Genomic DNA, 15,166 nt, shown 5'->3' on the forward strand with positions numbered 1-15,166 from the left:
ATAGCTCACCTCATTACTGGCCTGGAATTCCCCTGGGGAAGAACCCCAGCTGAGCCTGGCTTACCAGCCACAGTGTTTAGCAGCCCAACCAGCTCCGCAGGGACTTCCAAGTTGGCGACTTTCATCACTTCTCGACGGCTCAGCTCCTGAAGGGGCCCAGAGAAGGAGAGTCAGGGCCGGCCCTACCATAAGGCAGAATGAGGCGGTCACCTCAGGTGGCGGATGCTGGGCGGCGGCAGCAAGATGGTGGAGGAGACACCTCTGCTCCCTACATTGGCCTGCTGCCTTCAGGCATGGTGCAGGATGCTGTCCCACTGCCAGCGTTGAAGACAGAGTCAACTGCCACTCCAGTCGGCTTCTGTACATGGACCTTTACGACATTTGCATGTACAGGTTACAGAAATCAAATTTCCTCTGCACAGATTTTTTTTTGAGTGCTGAGAGGAACGTGCAACTATTTGTTTGTTTGTGCTTGAAATGTGTATGTGCGTTCAGATTCTATTTCAGCAGAGCAAACCCAGTGTTACCTGCTCAGCCTTTCTCCTTTCTTCCTCAGCTCTCCGACGCTCCTCCTCCTTCCTCTGAAAGCACAGGGGATTTCCATGGTCAGAGAAGCGCTGAGCTCCCCCCGCCTCATTGCCAAATTTGGCTCCAGTTATTTTGTGTCTTCGAGCCAAAAAACCCACTGGCAGAGGGCATGCTCTTGGTGGTTCCACATGGACCTATGGCCCGATTGGAGTACACCAGGAGAAGAGCCTTCAGTGTGGTGGGCCCCTTTCTTTGGAACTCCCTGCCCCTGGAGGTTGAGCAGGCACCAAGACTGTGTTGCTTCTGGCGCCTCCTGAAAACAGCACTGTTCCAGAAGGCATGCCTTAATTGACCAGCCATGGTTTCTGCTGGCATTCTGCTTTTTAAAAAACATGATTTTAATCTGGTGCTTTAATCTTTTTATTCTTTTACTGTTTTATCTTTTGTGTTCATCGCTCTGAAATCTGTTTTGGATATGGAGCAGTATACAAATATTGCAAATAAATGAATATTGATTCAGTCTCAAAAGAAGACCATCGGCTCTGCATGCAGAAGATCCGAGGTTCCATCTGCAGCATCTCCAGGTGGGGCTAGCAAGAAAGAACTTTGCTGGACCCTCCGCAGAGCTGCTCACAAGCAGTGTTGCTAACACTGGGGTGGGCGGCAAATGGTCTGACTCGATGGTCTTACAGGCCCCTTCCAACCCTACTCTTCTCTGATTCTGTGACTCGATATAAGACCGCTTTCTGCCCTCCTATCAGATATGTTGGGCGGTAGCTCAGTGGCAGAGCACGTGTTTTTAGGGATGTCGCGAGTGCCTTAGTCTGGGAGGCTGGCGGAATCCTTCATGCCCGGCCCCCCGGCCTCCGCCCGCCCAACTCCAGGGCACTGATGGGCCCAGCCGACAAGGGCCCTGGAGCTTGGCAAGCAGCCGGGAACAGCTTGGACTTGGCTGCCTGTTTGGCTGTCCTCGACGGCCGCCCAGGCGGCTGCAAGAGGAGGTGCAGGGCACCCATTCCCCTGGCTGTCTCCTGCCCCTCGTGCATCCTGCATTGCTCCCAACGGAAAATGCCTCCGTCAGCCCATTCTGCCCTGCTGGCTACTCACTGCGTCTCCGAGCCCATCCAGCTGGAAACGGACGCTCTTCATGGCGCCCTGTGAGCCGCTGCGCAGGGCTGCTGCCCGAGTGCCCAGCACTGGGGATGCGTCAACAGCAGCCCGGCTGGCCAGGCAGCTGCTCCAGTTACGGCTGTTTGCTTATGGAGCTGGCTGAGTCACGCTTTAACCCTTCCCACGCCACTGGCACTCAGCGTCCCTCTTGCCTAGTGAAGGCAGCCCTAGAGGCCCGGGGGGGGGGGGTGCTGGGGCCCAGCCAGGAAGGCAAGGGGCTGTTGGCGGGTAACACACAGGGGATCTTGCCTCTGCTCGGGCAACCTTTTCTTCCCCGGTCTTTCGCTCCTCTCCAGCCTTCCTTCTCTCTTCTACTGTCTCACCTCCAGGGCCGGCCCTACCATTAGGCAGAGTGAGGCGGTCACCTCAGGTGGCAGATGCTGGGGGGTGGCTGCAAGATGTTGGAGGACAGAGCTGTGTGCCATGTGGCCAGCCCTGGGCCCCCTAAGCTAGTCTGCTGCCTTCAGGTGCAGAGGAGGAGGCTGTCCCATCTGAAACTCTGGAGATTTTAGACCAGGGTTGTTGAACCTCTTCCAGCCCAAGGGCCAAATTCAATTTTGGAGGAGCTCTCGGGGGCCGCATTCCAGTGGTGGGCATGGCGGAAGGCAAAAGGGGTGTGGCCAAAGTAAATACCAGCCTATTTTAGCTTAAGAGCTCTTGCTGCCCGTCTCTAAGCCTTAGGAGAGGCATTTCAGCCTTTCAGAAGGGGGGAGAAACAGCACGAAAGCTGGGAACCTGGTAGTCGGGGGGGGGAAGGGGGGCCAGGAAAAGAGGGCATAGCCACTTGGGGAACCCCGGAGAGCCGGATTAGGACCCAAGGAGGGCCTCCTTGGTCTCCTCCCCTCTCAAGCAACCCCCCCCCTTTCCCTTGCTGCTCTTTATGGAACTGCTTACCGGGACATAGGCGTAACAAAAGAGCCAGTGTGGTGTAGCGGCGAGAGTGTTGGACTGGGAGCCAGGAGATCTGGGTTCTAGTCCCTACTCGGCCACGGAAGCTCACTGGGTGACTTTGGGCCAGTCACAGACTCTCAGCCCAACCCGCTTCACAGGGTTGTTGTTGTGAGGCTAAAAAATGGAGAGGAGGAGGATCATGTACGCCACCTTGGGTTCCTCAAAGGGGAAAATAGGTGGGATATAAATGTAATGAATGAATGAATGAATGAATAAATAACACCAGCTCTCTTGCTTCTTCCTTCCTCAAAATCTGCCTGTTCCATGAAGCTGTTGGCACAAGCCCTCAGTCTCAATGTTGGACTACAATTCCCAGCATGTTGTGTTTGACTACAACTCAGCCTGCCCCAGACAGGCAGCATGGAGGGCAACAGTTTGGGAAAGGCTGCCCTGCTGCTGACCAAGTCGAATTATGTGTAGGGGTGTATGAGAAATTCGCATCAGTTCGTTTTGGATCAGGATTCACCCAGTTCATAGCTTCTGGATGGAACATGGACTCAGACGCAACCTGTGGTTGAAGTCCATGTTTTTCTGAGCTTGCAATGTGATTTGTGGAATCACACTGTGATGTGATTGAACACTGAAATGTGTTCGACAGCATGCGTACATTTGAAAAATGAGCATGAAAAAATGTGCACTTTTGAAAAATGCGCATAATATGCTTTTATCAGCGGGAGAGGACTGCGTTCTTTTCAAAGATGTGCACGACTGATGCGTCCATTTGGAAAAATTCGCACAGAAATCTGCATAGATTTCCATGCAGAAAAAAAGCTCGCAACCTGATACAGACTGGAGACAGGATGAGCTTCAAGACAGAATTTCAGCAACCTCGGGTTTTGCTGATTCGCACATCCCTAAAACGTATATGTAACTAAAATAATTGCCTGTTATCCCCCTGTTTACCTATCCCTCTAGTTCCCTCCTTCCCTTTCCTCAGTCTTCTCTTCCCTGCATCAAATTTAGATTGCAATTCCCTCTGGGCAGTGACATACCCTCCTGTGCTTTGTACAGCCCCAGGCACATTGATGGCACCATGTAAAATCATCACCACCATTATCATCATCACCATGGGAAGGGGTGGATTCTCTCTAGCACTAAGATCTTGTCCCCCTTGACTGTGGAGCCTTGACCACTGGACAATGATGTCTGGAGCTGGGCCAACAGAATCATGCCTCTGTTTCCTATAGGATTCTACTGTGGCCAATGCAACCCTTTCTCCTCTATCTCCTTGTCTTTAATAATGACACTGTTCATTGAGAGACAGTGTGGTGTAGTGGTTAGAGTGTTGGACTAGGACTCAGGAGACCCGGGTTCTACTCCCCACTCACCCATGAAGCTCACTGGTTGACTGCGAGCCAGACACTGACTCTCTGCCTAACCTACCTCACAGGGCTGTTGTGAGGATAAAATAGAGAGGAGGAGGAGCATGTGAGCCACGGTGGCTACCCTACAAGAGGAAAAAGGGTGGGATACAAATGTAATAATCAAATAACATAGAATTGTTTCCCCATTTCCGATGGAATTCTACTGTGGCCAACGCAGTCCTTTCTCCTCCACTTCCAGTCTTTGATAACGACGTTCTCCACGCCAGCGGAGCCTCTCTCTTCTGGCCTGGTTTGGGCCTTTTAGGAATTCTGTTCTAGCCAATAGATCCATGGAATACTGCCTCTTAAAAGGCATCATGTATCACCCCTACACTCACCCGATGCCCTCTCCCCCGCCAAGTCCCTTCCATATCCCCTTCCACGACCTTTGGACGCATCCCTGCATTGAAACAAATATTTCCAATTCAAACAGACTTTATTGTTTTTATGAGAAGAGATACAGGTGCTGTCAAAGGGCATGGAAGGGTGGATACATATGCAAGGGATCTGAGAGGGAAGCGGGTCCGAGCTGGAGGCGACCATACTGTGGGGTCAGACCAGTTTGCTTGGGGAAGGGGGATTCTGTGTATTTGTATCCCAGTCTGTCCATTCCTGATCTGTTGGCAGCGTACAGCTATATAGCATTACATCAACTCTGCTGTCTCTCTCCTCCTCCTCTTGCCTGGAACAGCTGGGGGGGGGGGTTCCCCTCAGTATTGTTTTTCAACAAGAAGATCTCTGCAGTCCCTGAAAGTTTAGGGAAGTAACTTCCTTACACCTTCACACATTTTGGATACACCAGAGCACAAGATAAAGAACTTTCTCCATTGCCCCCATGCCACTACACTAGCTTTCACTGTCCTTCCCTTCTGTCTTGGGCAACCTCCAGTTTGTGGCCAGGGACTTATCCTCTGCTTAGCAAGAGTCTGCCTTTGCTTTGCACATTAAACTATTGTGAGGTACTCTTGCAGGACCATCGTTTTATGGCAGGATTCAGTCTCGCCGTCATCACCCTGAGCATCCCGCACACACACACCCTGCTGATGCTAACAGCCATCCGTTTGCTTTCTTCCACACCTGTGTCTCTTCCCTAAGGGTAGGGCAGAACTACAGAAGGTTTCACAGCCTGCCAGTCAGGTAACATGGGTTCTGGATCTATTCATTTGGGGATGTCTGCTGGACATCTTTGTAAGGCTAAACTGTTTGGAACAATCACACAAGCCAGCTGCCCTTACTGTGCAAACTTCTGAACAATTGGGGCGAGGGAAGCATATTCACTGCTAGTCACAAACAACCTTGCATGAAACCTGTCTTTTGTCTTTCATCCCTCCCTGAATAGGATGGGGCACCACCCTAAAATGGACTGTCTAGAGAACCCAACCCAGATTAACCCTTAACACCCTTTTGCCATGTTCACGACCAGAGTATGCAGGAAGACGTAGGGATATTACAACGAACCTACGTAGAAGAGGGAAACTGGGTCACACCGCCTATGGGGCGTTTTTTCTGAAAGGACCTGTGTGTCAGGGATGAATCTGAGTGTGTGGAGATGTCAGCTCAGATTTGGATTCAGAATGGGAACAGCTAGAACAGAGGGAGGCTCCCTCCCTAGTGAGCCCAGATATGGCAGACTTTCTTCCCAAGACCTTGGCACACAGATGGCCCAGCCTGAACAGCTCCCCCATTCCTCCACCCTGAGAACTCACGTTTCGGAGGGGGAGGAGGGCGAGGGGCGTGATTTGCGGGACGCTAGGGTCCGTCGCAGAGCGAAGCGGGAAAAGTTAGGGGCAGGGCTCAGACGCTCCGCCAGGCTGGCCACTCGTGGAAGCCAACGCAGGAGGGAGCCACCCTAAGGGAGGGGCATCCCTGCCAAGCAAGCAAGTCTGGCCAAGAAGTTCATGCCCAGACTGCTGGCAACCTCTCTAACTTCCACTTCGGCTCCTCTGTTGATATTTGTAGATGTGTGGATGAGCTGGTTCTATGCAGTCTGAGAGTTTCCTAGAACCTGCATTTGTAAAGAAGCTGGTCATGAACTAATAGAGCAGCATTAGCTCGAAGCCTTGTTTCCTGGAGTGTGTTGATTGCGAAGCGAGAGGACAAAGGAACGTGACACTGAGCACATGTTGGACCTCTTTCGGCCCAGTTCAGCCGAATTCAGTTTCGGGGGAGCTCTCGGGGGCTGCATTTCAGTGGTGGGTGGGGCCAAAGGCAAAACAGGCAGGGCCAAAAATAACAGGTAGTTTTAATGTAAAAGCTGTTACTGCTTTGGGAGACGGAGAGGCAATTTAACTGTTTAGAGTGGGGAAAAACCACGCAAAAGCCAGGAAGCTACCAAATGATAGACAGTGAGGGGAGAGGGAGGTGGCCAGGGAAAGGGTGTGTGGCCATCTGGGGAACCCTGGAGAGCTGGTCTGAACCCCAGGTAGGCTGGATTTAACCCACAGGCCTGAGGTTCAACACCCCTGATGTAGTTTCTCTGAGTGAGTGATGGGGCTCCCCAGTTTGCAGGGACCTAGGCCAGCCTAGCTATGCTGGCTGGGGGATGATGGGAGTTGTAGTAGTTGTAGCTGTCCTAAGTCAAGCCCCCCCCCGGCTACTGGGTGGGTTCGTCCAGTTTGGCCTTCCACCACAGCCCCTCCCTGCCCTGGAGGCCCACAGGCCCTGCCGTGCCTGCTGCCGCCAGACAAAACGCAACACTCACCTTGAGGTACCTCCTGCGATTCACATAGATGCGCACCAGGCACCTGACCTTGATGAGGGTTCTTCGCAGCCTCCGATACCTTTGCCTGCAGGACGGGAAACCCCCCGGTATGGAGGTGGGAGAGATCACACCAAGCCTCAACAACACTTTCTCCTACCCAGGGTGAAAAACCAAAACAAGACACGGTAACGGACAAACAGACCGGACCATGGATGGCACACATTGACATGCAGAGGGGGAAAGGCCAGCGAACACTCACGCCCTGAGGCACACGTCTCCTTCAGCGGCACAGCGGTTAAAGCGTCAGGCTAGGACTGGGGGGGCCTAGTCACAGTGAAAGCTGGTGGCTCTGATTTTGGTGGGGCTGTGCATTCACTCAGAGTTTCAGTCAGAACCAGCCAGAACTCGAAAGGAGCTCTCCAAGTGCTGAACCCTAATCCCAAAATGGGTTCAGCTCCTCAGATACCTCCTTTTGAGTTCTGGCTGGTTCTGACTGAAACCCAGAATGGATTCACAGTCCCACCGAAATCAGAGCCACCAACCTCCACTGGCTACACCTATTAAATTTGGCTGGTGCAGATGGGTGACATTTGTGTTTGCTTTGTCTTTTCATAAGACCTTATCAAATTCGCACGTTTCTCCAGGCTAAACAAGAGAGCCTGGCCTGCCCCTGCTGCCCCATGTCTCTCATTCCCCCCTCTCCCTGGCAACATTTAGTCTAGCATAACACAACACAGGATGTGATGTCATGATGCTGAGACTTTCTCTGCCCCAACAGCCTATGAGGTGAGGTGGGGATGATGGGGAAACACAGAGTGTGATGATGCGAGATCTTACTATATTACCGTGAGGATGAAGATGGCTGAGGCTGACCAACATTCACCCCCCACCACACACACACACGTATCTTTTTTCGGGGGTATCTCAGCACCTGACAAGGTAGCCACGTGCCCGCGCCTGGATGAGAATGATCTTGTGGCGAAGGGCATAGAAGCGCTTCTTGATTAGGAAGCCGCGTGTGTACCGCTGCAGCGTCACCACTGCCATATGAACCATGCGTTCCCGCTTGCCCTCTAGTTGCTGGTAGACACTCTCCTTCATAAAGAGCTGAAGGGGGAATGGGAGGAAAAAACAACAGCAGAACGATAAAGCTCCTGAAGGCAGCTGGTGTTCATTTACTGACCACAGCAAAGAGTCTTGTGGCACCCTAAAGGCTAACCAGGTTATTCTGGCATAAGCTTTCGCGCACACAGATGCCTGAAGTGTAAGCCTCAGATTGTGAAATGTATACAAACACACGCTGGGCAAAGGGACTGGGGGGTGGGGGAGAAATGTAACCTCGAGCTTTTCTACACAAGGCATTTCTCATCATTCCCTACTCATGGTTGTTTACAGGTTCTTTACACAACATCATGCCCCTCCAGTTTTGCTTTTGCGTGTGTAAACTTTGGGTGAGCTCTTTTTAGAGTAGACAAAATGCGGTATTTATTTCTTAAAGCAAAAGAAAACCCTTTTTGTTAATTGTGCATTTGAACTATTCCGCTGTACCACTATACCACAGTGCCACCTAGAGGTGATGTAGGGGGAAACCAGGAAAGGAAATACTCTGTGTAGAGCTCGGATCTCAATTCTGCGACGAAAGCAAAGGTAGATGCAGGAGATTAACTCAGCCTCATGTAGAAAAGTGCTGTGTTGTCTGAGGGAACTGAAATGCAAAAAGTACAGCGAGTGATGATTACCTTGAGGTTCATGCTTCTGCTCAAGTGGACAATGTCTACGAAAGCATATGCCAAAATAAACGTGTTCATCTTTAAGGTGCCACAAGACTCTTAGAGTGCAATCTTATAGCACTGACGCTCGACAGAGGGAGGGCTCCAATCTCAGGTGAGGAATGGCAACCTTTGGTGAGGAAGCTGCTGTGGAGATTTCCACAGTGGCTGGAAGGTGTGGAGATATCAGACTGAGGATTTGCCTCTCCCTGAGGTCATTGCACTGTCCGAGGCCTTTGGTGGGGGAGGAATCCACCATATCCTGTGGGCTACGGGACGCCCTCCCAGGGACCACAGGATTGCTCTATTAGCTGTTTTTGCTGTTTTGCAATAGACTAATGTAAAACATTTATAGAATGGCCTTTCTGCCAAAGCACTTGAAGCAGCTTACATTTTATAACAATGGCTTACTATCTAAATGGAGATAATGGATACAAATGGAGAAAAGGAATGGGGGGGGAAGAGCAAAATTCAGGTGCCACCAACTTTTCCATACAGTTACATAACGACGTTTCACGGTGACCAGGTGGTATGGCTGTTGATGGAGGCAGGTCTGGAAGAGGAGGTGCAAAATGGTTGTTGGTCCCACTCTGGGTGATGGAAGGGCACTTGCTGCCTTCTCTCTCCCTCAGTTGCAGGCAGGTGGTCTGTGACTGCTGTATAGTCACTTGAGAGGTGGGAACTCACTGGGTGCATCATTACATGTCAGAAACTCCTGGTTGCCTACCAACCAGGGTTACTGAGGAAAATGGCGGCCATACCTTGGTGGCTCCAATGCAGTACATCTCTGGGGTGACTGGACACAGCTTCTTCAGCACTCCCACACAGTTCCAGCCATCAGGGATGATGTCTGGTCTGATATCAACAAGGCAGCGGTACCTGAGGAGACATAGTTGGAGGCTGAAGGTGTAATTATGCCTTCTCCAGAAGCCACTCTAGGTGGCCAAGGGGCAAACACAGAGAAGGCACCCACCACAGCTTAAATTTGGACATGAGTGGAAGAGCCTCCTTGTATCAAAACAGCTCGTGGGAGTAATTGTCCTTCTTTTGATTCAGACAATACTATACATTAAATAAGGTTGTATTTCCAAAATGATCAATGAGCCATGAATAAGGGTGGGAAGGCTGGATTCTAATGGGAATAATCTGAAACAGTGCACAGAAAAAGAGGTTGGTTTTAACGACGGCCCTAGATTATCTATTGTAGTGGGTTAATTTCTCTAGATGGGTACAGCTGGAGAATACTCACAACTTAAATCCACCCTTTCTGAGGCCTAGTGTTTTGCTGTGCCCACACCAATATTATCTAATTATTCTTTGTAGACCACGAATGTTAAAAGATAACCAGGGGGCTGCCAAGGGACTTGGCAACCCACTCTTCAGCTCCAACCCTCTGTTCCATGACACGGTGGCAGCTGAGGCTTTGTTACAAGTAAACTCAGCCCAGTCTCACTGTCAGACCGAAGAATGGGAGAGGATTTAATTCAGCCTACATTTTAATGCAAACATATCCGGCTTCCCAAACCAACATGCCATCTGAAACACAATTACTTCAATATTCACACTTCCCCAAACTTTGCAATGCAAGTCCCCAATCAAAAAACTGTACACAAAAATGTATTTATTAGAGGAAATTATGCACAAAAACATGTATACTAGAGGGAATTATGCACATAAATGTGCATATTTGTGGCAACAACATAGAAACACATTACATTAGGGGGAACTGCTTGCAAAAATGTGTTCACTTAGAAAAAGCGTGAATAAAATGTGTATATTGGGAGAAATCCACATGAAAGTGTGTCTGAAGTTTCATGCGGAAACTTTAAAAAACAAAATTATAAACTGATGTGGAAATGGGAAGAAATGAAATCAAGGCTGAGAAGCTGAGTGAAACGGAAGTTGGCAGGTTCATGCCCCCTGGTCAGATCCTGCAGTTGCTCTTCTCTTAACGAGATCAGAGCCCTCGTCATCCGTACCTGTCAATGAAGATCTGGAAGGGGATGCGGACGGGAAAGCCTTCCTTGCGGATACGAATGGTCTCCAGAATGCCCGAGTACCGCAGCTGACTGCTGACTATGTCAGCCTCAAAAAGCCCCGGCTCCTGGATGAGAAAAGAGGAAGGAGAGCTTTCGACAGGATGGCCAACGAGCCAACCAACAAGGGACAAAGATATTTGCACAATGTGGAAGAGCAAGACAGAGGCTGAATCTACACATAGCAGTTATACCGTTACCGTAACTATTGATACACATGACACCTATGGGCACCAATAGTTATGATAATCGTATAACTGCTATGTGTAGATTCAGCCTCTAGACAGAGTGGGAGAGAGAAGCCTTTGGATGCTTTAGAACAACAATTACAAACTGCCTGGCGGGACTAGGACAGGATTTCCCCAACTTGGTGTCAGTTGGGGAATTTCCCCAACAGTTTCAGCCCAGCCCTCGAGGCTTCCTGTTCCCAAGGGGTCCCCTACTCTTCAGGGGACCCCGTACTTCCCAGGAGCCCTCTCACTCCTGAGGAGCCTAGGTTTTCTGGACCCTAAGTGTACGCGTCACCCACAGCTTCTGGCAGTGGCGCTCTCTGGGGCTAGGCGGCCGCTTGACCTCCTCCTCATCTGACTCCAGGGGTGAGATAGATCCATCAGGACCCCCGTCTGCAGGTCCCTCAAGACCCACAGTTGCCAAAAGGGCAACCTCTCTGGGCATGTGAGGGATGCCTATGGGAATACTGGACTCATGTGTGGGGGGTGTCTCATGAAGCGTTCAGCCTCAGAAACTAGACCCACGTCAGGCATAGCCCCACAGAGGCACACGCTCAGGCCTTTGCTCAGGAAGCCTGGAAGTGGAGGATGAAACTGACAAGTCCTTTGACAAGTTCAGAATGTGGCTTTGATGGGCTGAACCAAGTAGTGCTGGAGAGGATGAAACAGATGAAGGCATTTACAAGAAGGAGACATGCCTTTGTGGGGCTATGTAGAGGACAAACGGACTTGTGATCGTGTGCACTTGCACAAGATCGGCAATTTTTTTTAAAGTACAACCCCATTTGTGCAAATTTAAAGACCCTCCCCAAAGATCCAATTTGTGCAAATTGCTGCCATTAAAAAACAACAACCGAATCAACGTATTGGATCGACTTGCTACAGATTGAGTCAACACCAGTAGGGGGAAATGGAACAAAATCCATCAGGGCCAAATCAGAAAAATCCATTGAGATTCCACCCCTAAAATGCAATTCTCCTACATTCCTCATGGGGCCAAAATACCAGCATAGTGTAGCTTAAAGTACTCACTGGGCATTTCAACTATTCAGAATAGGGGGGAAACTGAACAAAAGCCGGGAAACCACCAAATGATTTAGTGGTGAGGGGAAAGGGGCCACTTGGGGTACCCCAATGGGCTGGATTGGGACCCCAGGAGGACTAGATTGGGACCTGAAGTTCTGTACCCCCTGTTGTAAGCAAAGAGGTCTTTAGGATTCGCTTAAAACCCTGCAAGATGGAACTTTGCATATATCCACTGGAACAGAGAAGGAAATTACCTGATCCGAAGCACTACTGAGGAGATAATGGGAAGGACATGAGTGTGAAGTATGGAGGGGGAAATAGTTGAAGGGGGAAATCATTTAGGTCAGCCTCCCCCAACCTGACGTCCTCCAGATGTGGTGGACTACAATTCGGTCATGGGGCAGGATGCTGGAAGCTGAGGGTTGTGAGAAACAGCCAAAGAGGAAGAGAAGGCAGAGATCCCAGCTGAGGCTGAAGAAAAAGCATGGCTGATTTGATCATGAGCAGCCATGTCTGTAGTCATGTTGGCATGACCAGGAGACGGGATGAAAGGTGGAACCAATCCATACCTTCTTATTGTTGGGTTTGATGCAGCGAACGAAGAAAGGGTTGCATCTGTGGAAAGAAAAAGACACATACACAATGGGGCTCAATTTCTCTCTCTACAAAGTGGCATGCCTTAAAAAGGAAACAGGAATGTACCTAAGTTCGATATCATGAACGTTAAGAGGTTAGCCAAGAGGGGGAAGCCCGCACTCAACAAAGCCAGCTCCTGACCAACGTACTGGGTGGTTCATTCAGCTCACAGAGGGCTGGGTGGGTGAGTCATCTGGGTGCCCACCTGAATTTAGTTCCCCAAACCTGGTCTATGGAGTCGGGCCATAACTCAGTGGTAAAGCACATGCGGTCCTAGGTTCAAGAAGGTGGTCCCAGGTTCTGTCCTTGGCATCTCCAGGTAGGGTGGGGAAAGCCCCCTTGCTGAGACCCTGGCTGCTCTACACTGCCAGTCAATATAGACGAGCCTTCCCCAACCTGGTGCTCCCCTAGATGTGTTAGACTACACTCCCATCATCCTGCTGAGGCTGATGGGAACTGTAGTCCAACACATGGGGGGGTGCCTGGTTGGGGAAGTTTGGTGTCAACAGTACTGAGCTAGACAGAGCAAGGGGCCGCTTCGGTGTAAGGCAGTGGCCCACGTTTTGCCCTTGCTCACCTCTCCATCTTCTCCACAAGGTCCAAGAGCGACTGCTGAAATTTTGCTGCCACAGTTTGGGGCTTATACTTCCGCCTGTTGGTGCTGCTTCTTCCCACCATCGTCTTCTGCTGGGCCACCACTTGTGCGTGGCTGAAGAACAGGTGAGCCACCATCTGAGCCAGGGACAGAGCAGGCAAGAACTACTTCTACTATTATTATTAATACTAATATTATTATATTTATATCTTGTCTGTTTTCCTCTTGCAAGGATCCCAAGGAAATGTACATGCTCCTCCTTTTCTCCATTTTATCCTCACAACAACCTTGTGAGGTAGGTTAGGCTGAGAGTCAGTGTCTGGCCCACAGTCACCCAGTGAGCTTCTTGTCTGAGTGGGGACTAGAGCCCGGGATTCCTGAGTCCCAGCCCAACACTCTGACCACTACACCACGCTGGCTCATTTTGGGTGGGCGGTCAGTCATCCTTTATTGATTCCACCCACACTTCCTCCAAGAAGCCCAGGGCAGCGTCCATGATCAGGGGGCCTTTTAAGCTCACCGTTCATTCATTCATTCATTCATTCATTCATTCATATATTGTGTAATATAATAAAATCTCTAAGCGGTTCACATATAAATAAAAGCACCTGTGTTTTATCCTTACAGCAGTTAGGCTGAGAGTTAGGCTTAGACTGCCTAGTTAAGCTTAGACCACCTGTCTAAGCTGGAAGTGGGGCCTAATTTCAGCCATTACAGGCAAGCCACATAAATGCAGTCCCCTGCCCCTCTACTCTGCTGTTCTCTTCCAAACCCTCAAGCAGCCTTCCTCAACCTGGTGCCCTCCACAGGTTTGAGACTATACCTCCCAGCATTCGTTACTAGTGGCTGTATTGGCCGGGGGCGATGGGAGTTGATGTCCAACAGACCTGGAAGGCACCAGGTTGGGAAAGGCTGCACTGACGCCATGGAGGCACAGAAGACAAACCAAGGTCAGCCCAAGCACCTACCTTGGTTCTGCTGTTGACAAAAAGGTCCAGGACGTCCTGGCGAACTTGATCGTAGTTTTTATCCAAGAACTTATGCACCTACAGTGTGGGTGTGGAAGGGAAAGCATGATCTTTTCTGTGCCGAACTAACCGTCTAGATGTGCATTGTGGGAGCGGCCCAGGTTCCTCACTTTCTGGGCTACTGAGGGACAAAAGCGTTGTCCCGGCAGCTGCTGCTTTACAGCGTCACCTGATAACGGTGGGAGGTGACCGGCAGCTTGTCTGGGGCTTGACCAGCAGGACCGGGTGACTTTGGAAGTCCAGAAGGGGCCCTGCTGCTCTTAGAAAACTGCTGGTTCAGGCTTGGTTCCTGGGTCAGAGCAACTGGCCACCAAGAGTAACTGACTTATGGACCACTGTAAATGGCCTTCATGGTACTCTGCCTCTTGGGACTCGTCTATCTGCCTGGATCCATCTCCACCACTCGCCTCTGCTCCTTCAGAACAGTGGTTGCTGCCTTTGGGGCTTGACCTCATGTCTGCCTGGGACCACGCTCCTTGCCTCCGGGCCCTCACACTGACAGCTGACCGCCTGGGCGTGGGGACAGTTTGGACGGTGTTGGAATCCATCGATATCTTTCCTCATGCGCTCTGTTTCCAGTTTGGTGAAAATCCAAACCATGCAAACCAAAGAACGTGTGCCAGCCCAGAACAGAGAAAACATCTGCAGATCTGCTGGAACCTACACCTGCCGTCTGGGATGGGGCGAGGTATAGACTATCCCAGCTCTGTAAATAAGCCTACAAGAGTTACTAGCTGGGGAAAAAATATGACTAGCCTGCTACGAGGCTCGTAGCCTGAGTTTCCATGCTGGCTTGCAGAGGAGGAAAGCAGGCCAGTGAGTGGTTGTTGTTGTTGTTAATATTATTATTATTATTATTTCTACCAAGCAGGCTGGTAGACAGATCGCTTGGTCTCAGATCCAGCTGCGTTTCTGTGCTGGTCTTGGAGAAACCAAGTGGGCCAGTGGAGGAGGGATGAAGTGGGCCAAGTGGATGGCAACTGGAGAAGGGCCTTCTCTGTGGTGGCACCTAAATTATGGATCTCTTTTCTTAGATGCAGACAGATGGTGCCATCTTTGCTGTCTTTTTAGGCAACAGGTGAAGGCCATCCTATTCTCTTATGCTTTTAGTAGGGCAGCCTTTCCCAGCATG

The 15,166-nt window shown here is 50.5% G+C and overlaps 1 protein-coding gene across 1 annotated transcript in view; it reads right to left on the reverse strand.

The window, feature by feature from the left end:
* The window catches only part of MYO15A (myosin XVA), a 118,472-nt gene that overhangs the window by 71,055 nt on the left and 32,251 nt on the right, over nucleotides 1-15,166 (reverse strand). The window contains exons 21-29 of the mRNA XM_084819182.1: nucleotides 13,975-14,052; nucleotides 12,989-13,143; nucleotides 12,345-12,390; nucleotides 10,463-10,587; nucleotides 9,245-9,362; nucleotides 7,646-7,821; nucleotides 6,715-6,799; nucleotides 528-581; nucleotides 41-146 (exon numbers count right to left, since the gene is read on the reverse strand). Coding sequence (XP_084675308.1) covers nucleotides 41-146; nucleotides 528-581; nucleotides 6,715-6,799; nucleotides 7,646-7,821; nucleotides 9,245-9,362; nucleotides 10,463-10,587; nucleotides 12,345-12,390; nucleotides 12,989-13,143; nucleotides 13,975-14,052 — 943 coding nt within the window. The remainder of the gene's footprint in view (nucleotides 1-40; nucleotides 147-527; nucleotides 582-6,714; nucleotides 6,800-7,645; nucleotides 7,822-9,244; nucleotides 9,363-10,462; nucleotides 10,588-12,344; nucleotides 12,391-12,988; nucleotides 13,144-13,974; nucleotides 14,053-15,166) is intronic.

This window comes from Heloderma suspectum, chromosome 12 (genome assembly GCF_057233095.1).
Source record: "Heloderma suspectum isolate Gila_16-S chromosome 12, 16-S_ref, whole genome shotgun sequence".
Classification (NCBI taxonomy): Eukaryota; Metazoa; Chordata; class Lepidosauria; order Squamata; family Helodermatidae; genus Heloderma; species Heloderma suspectum.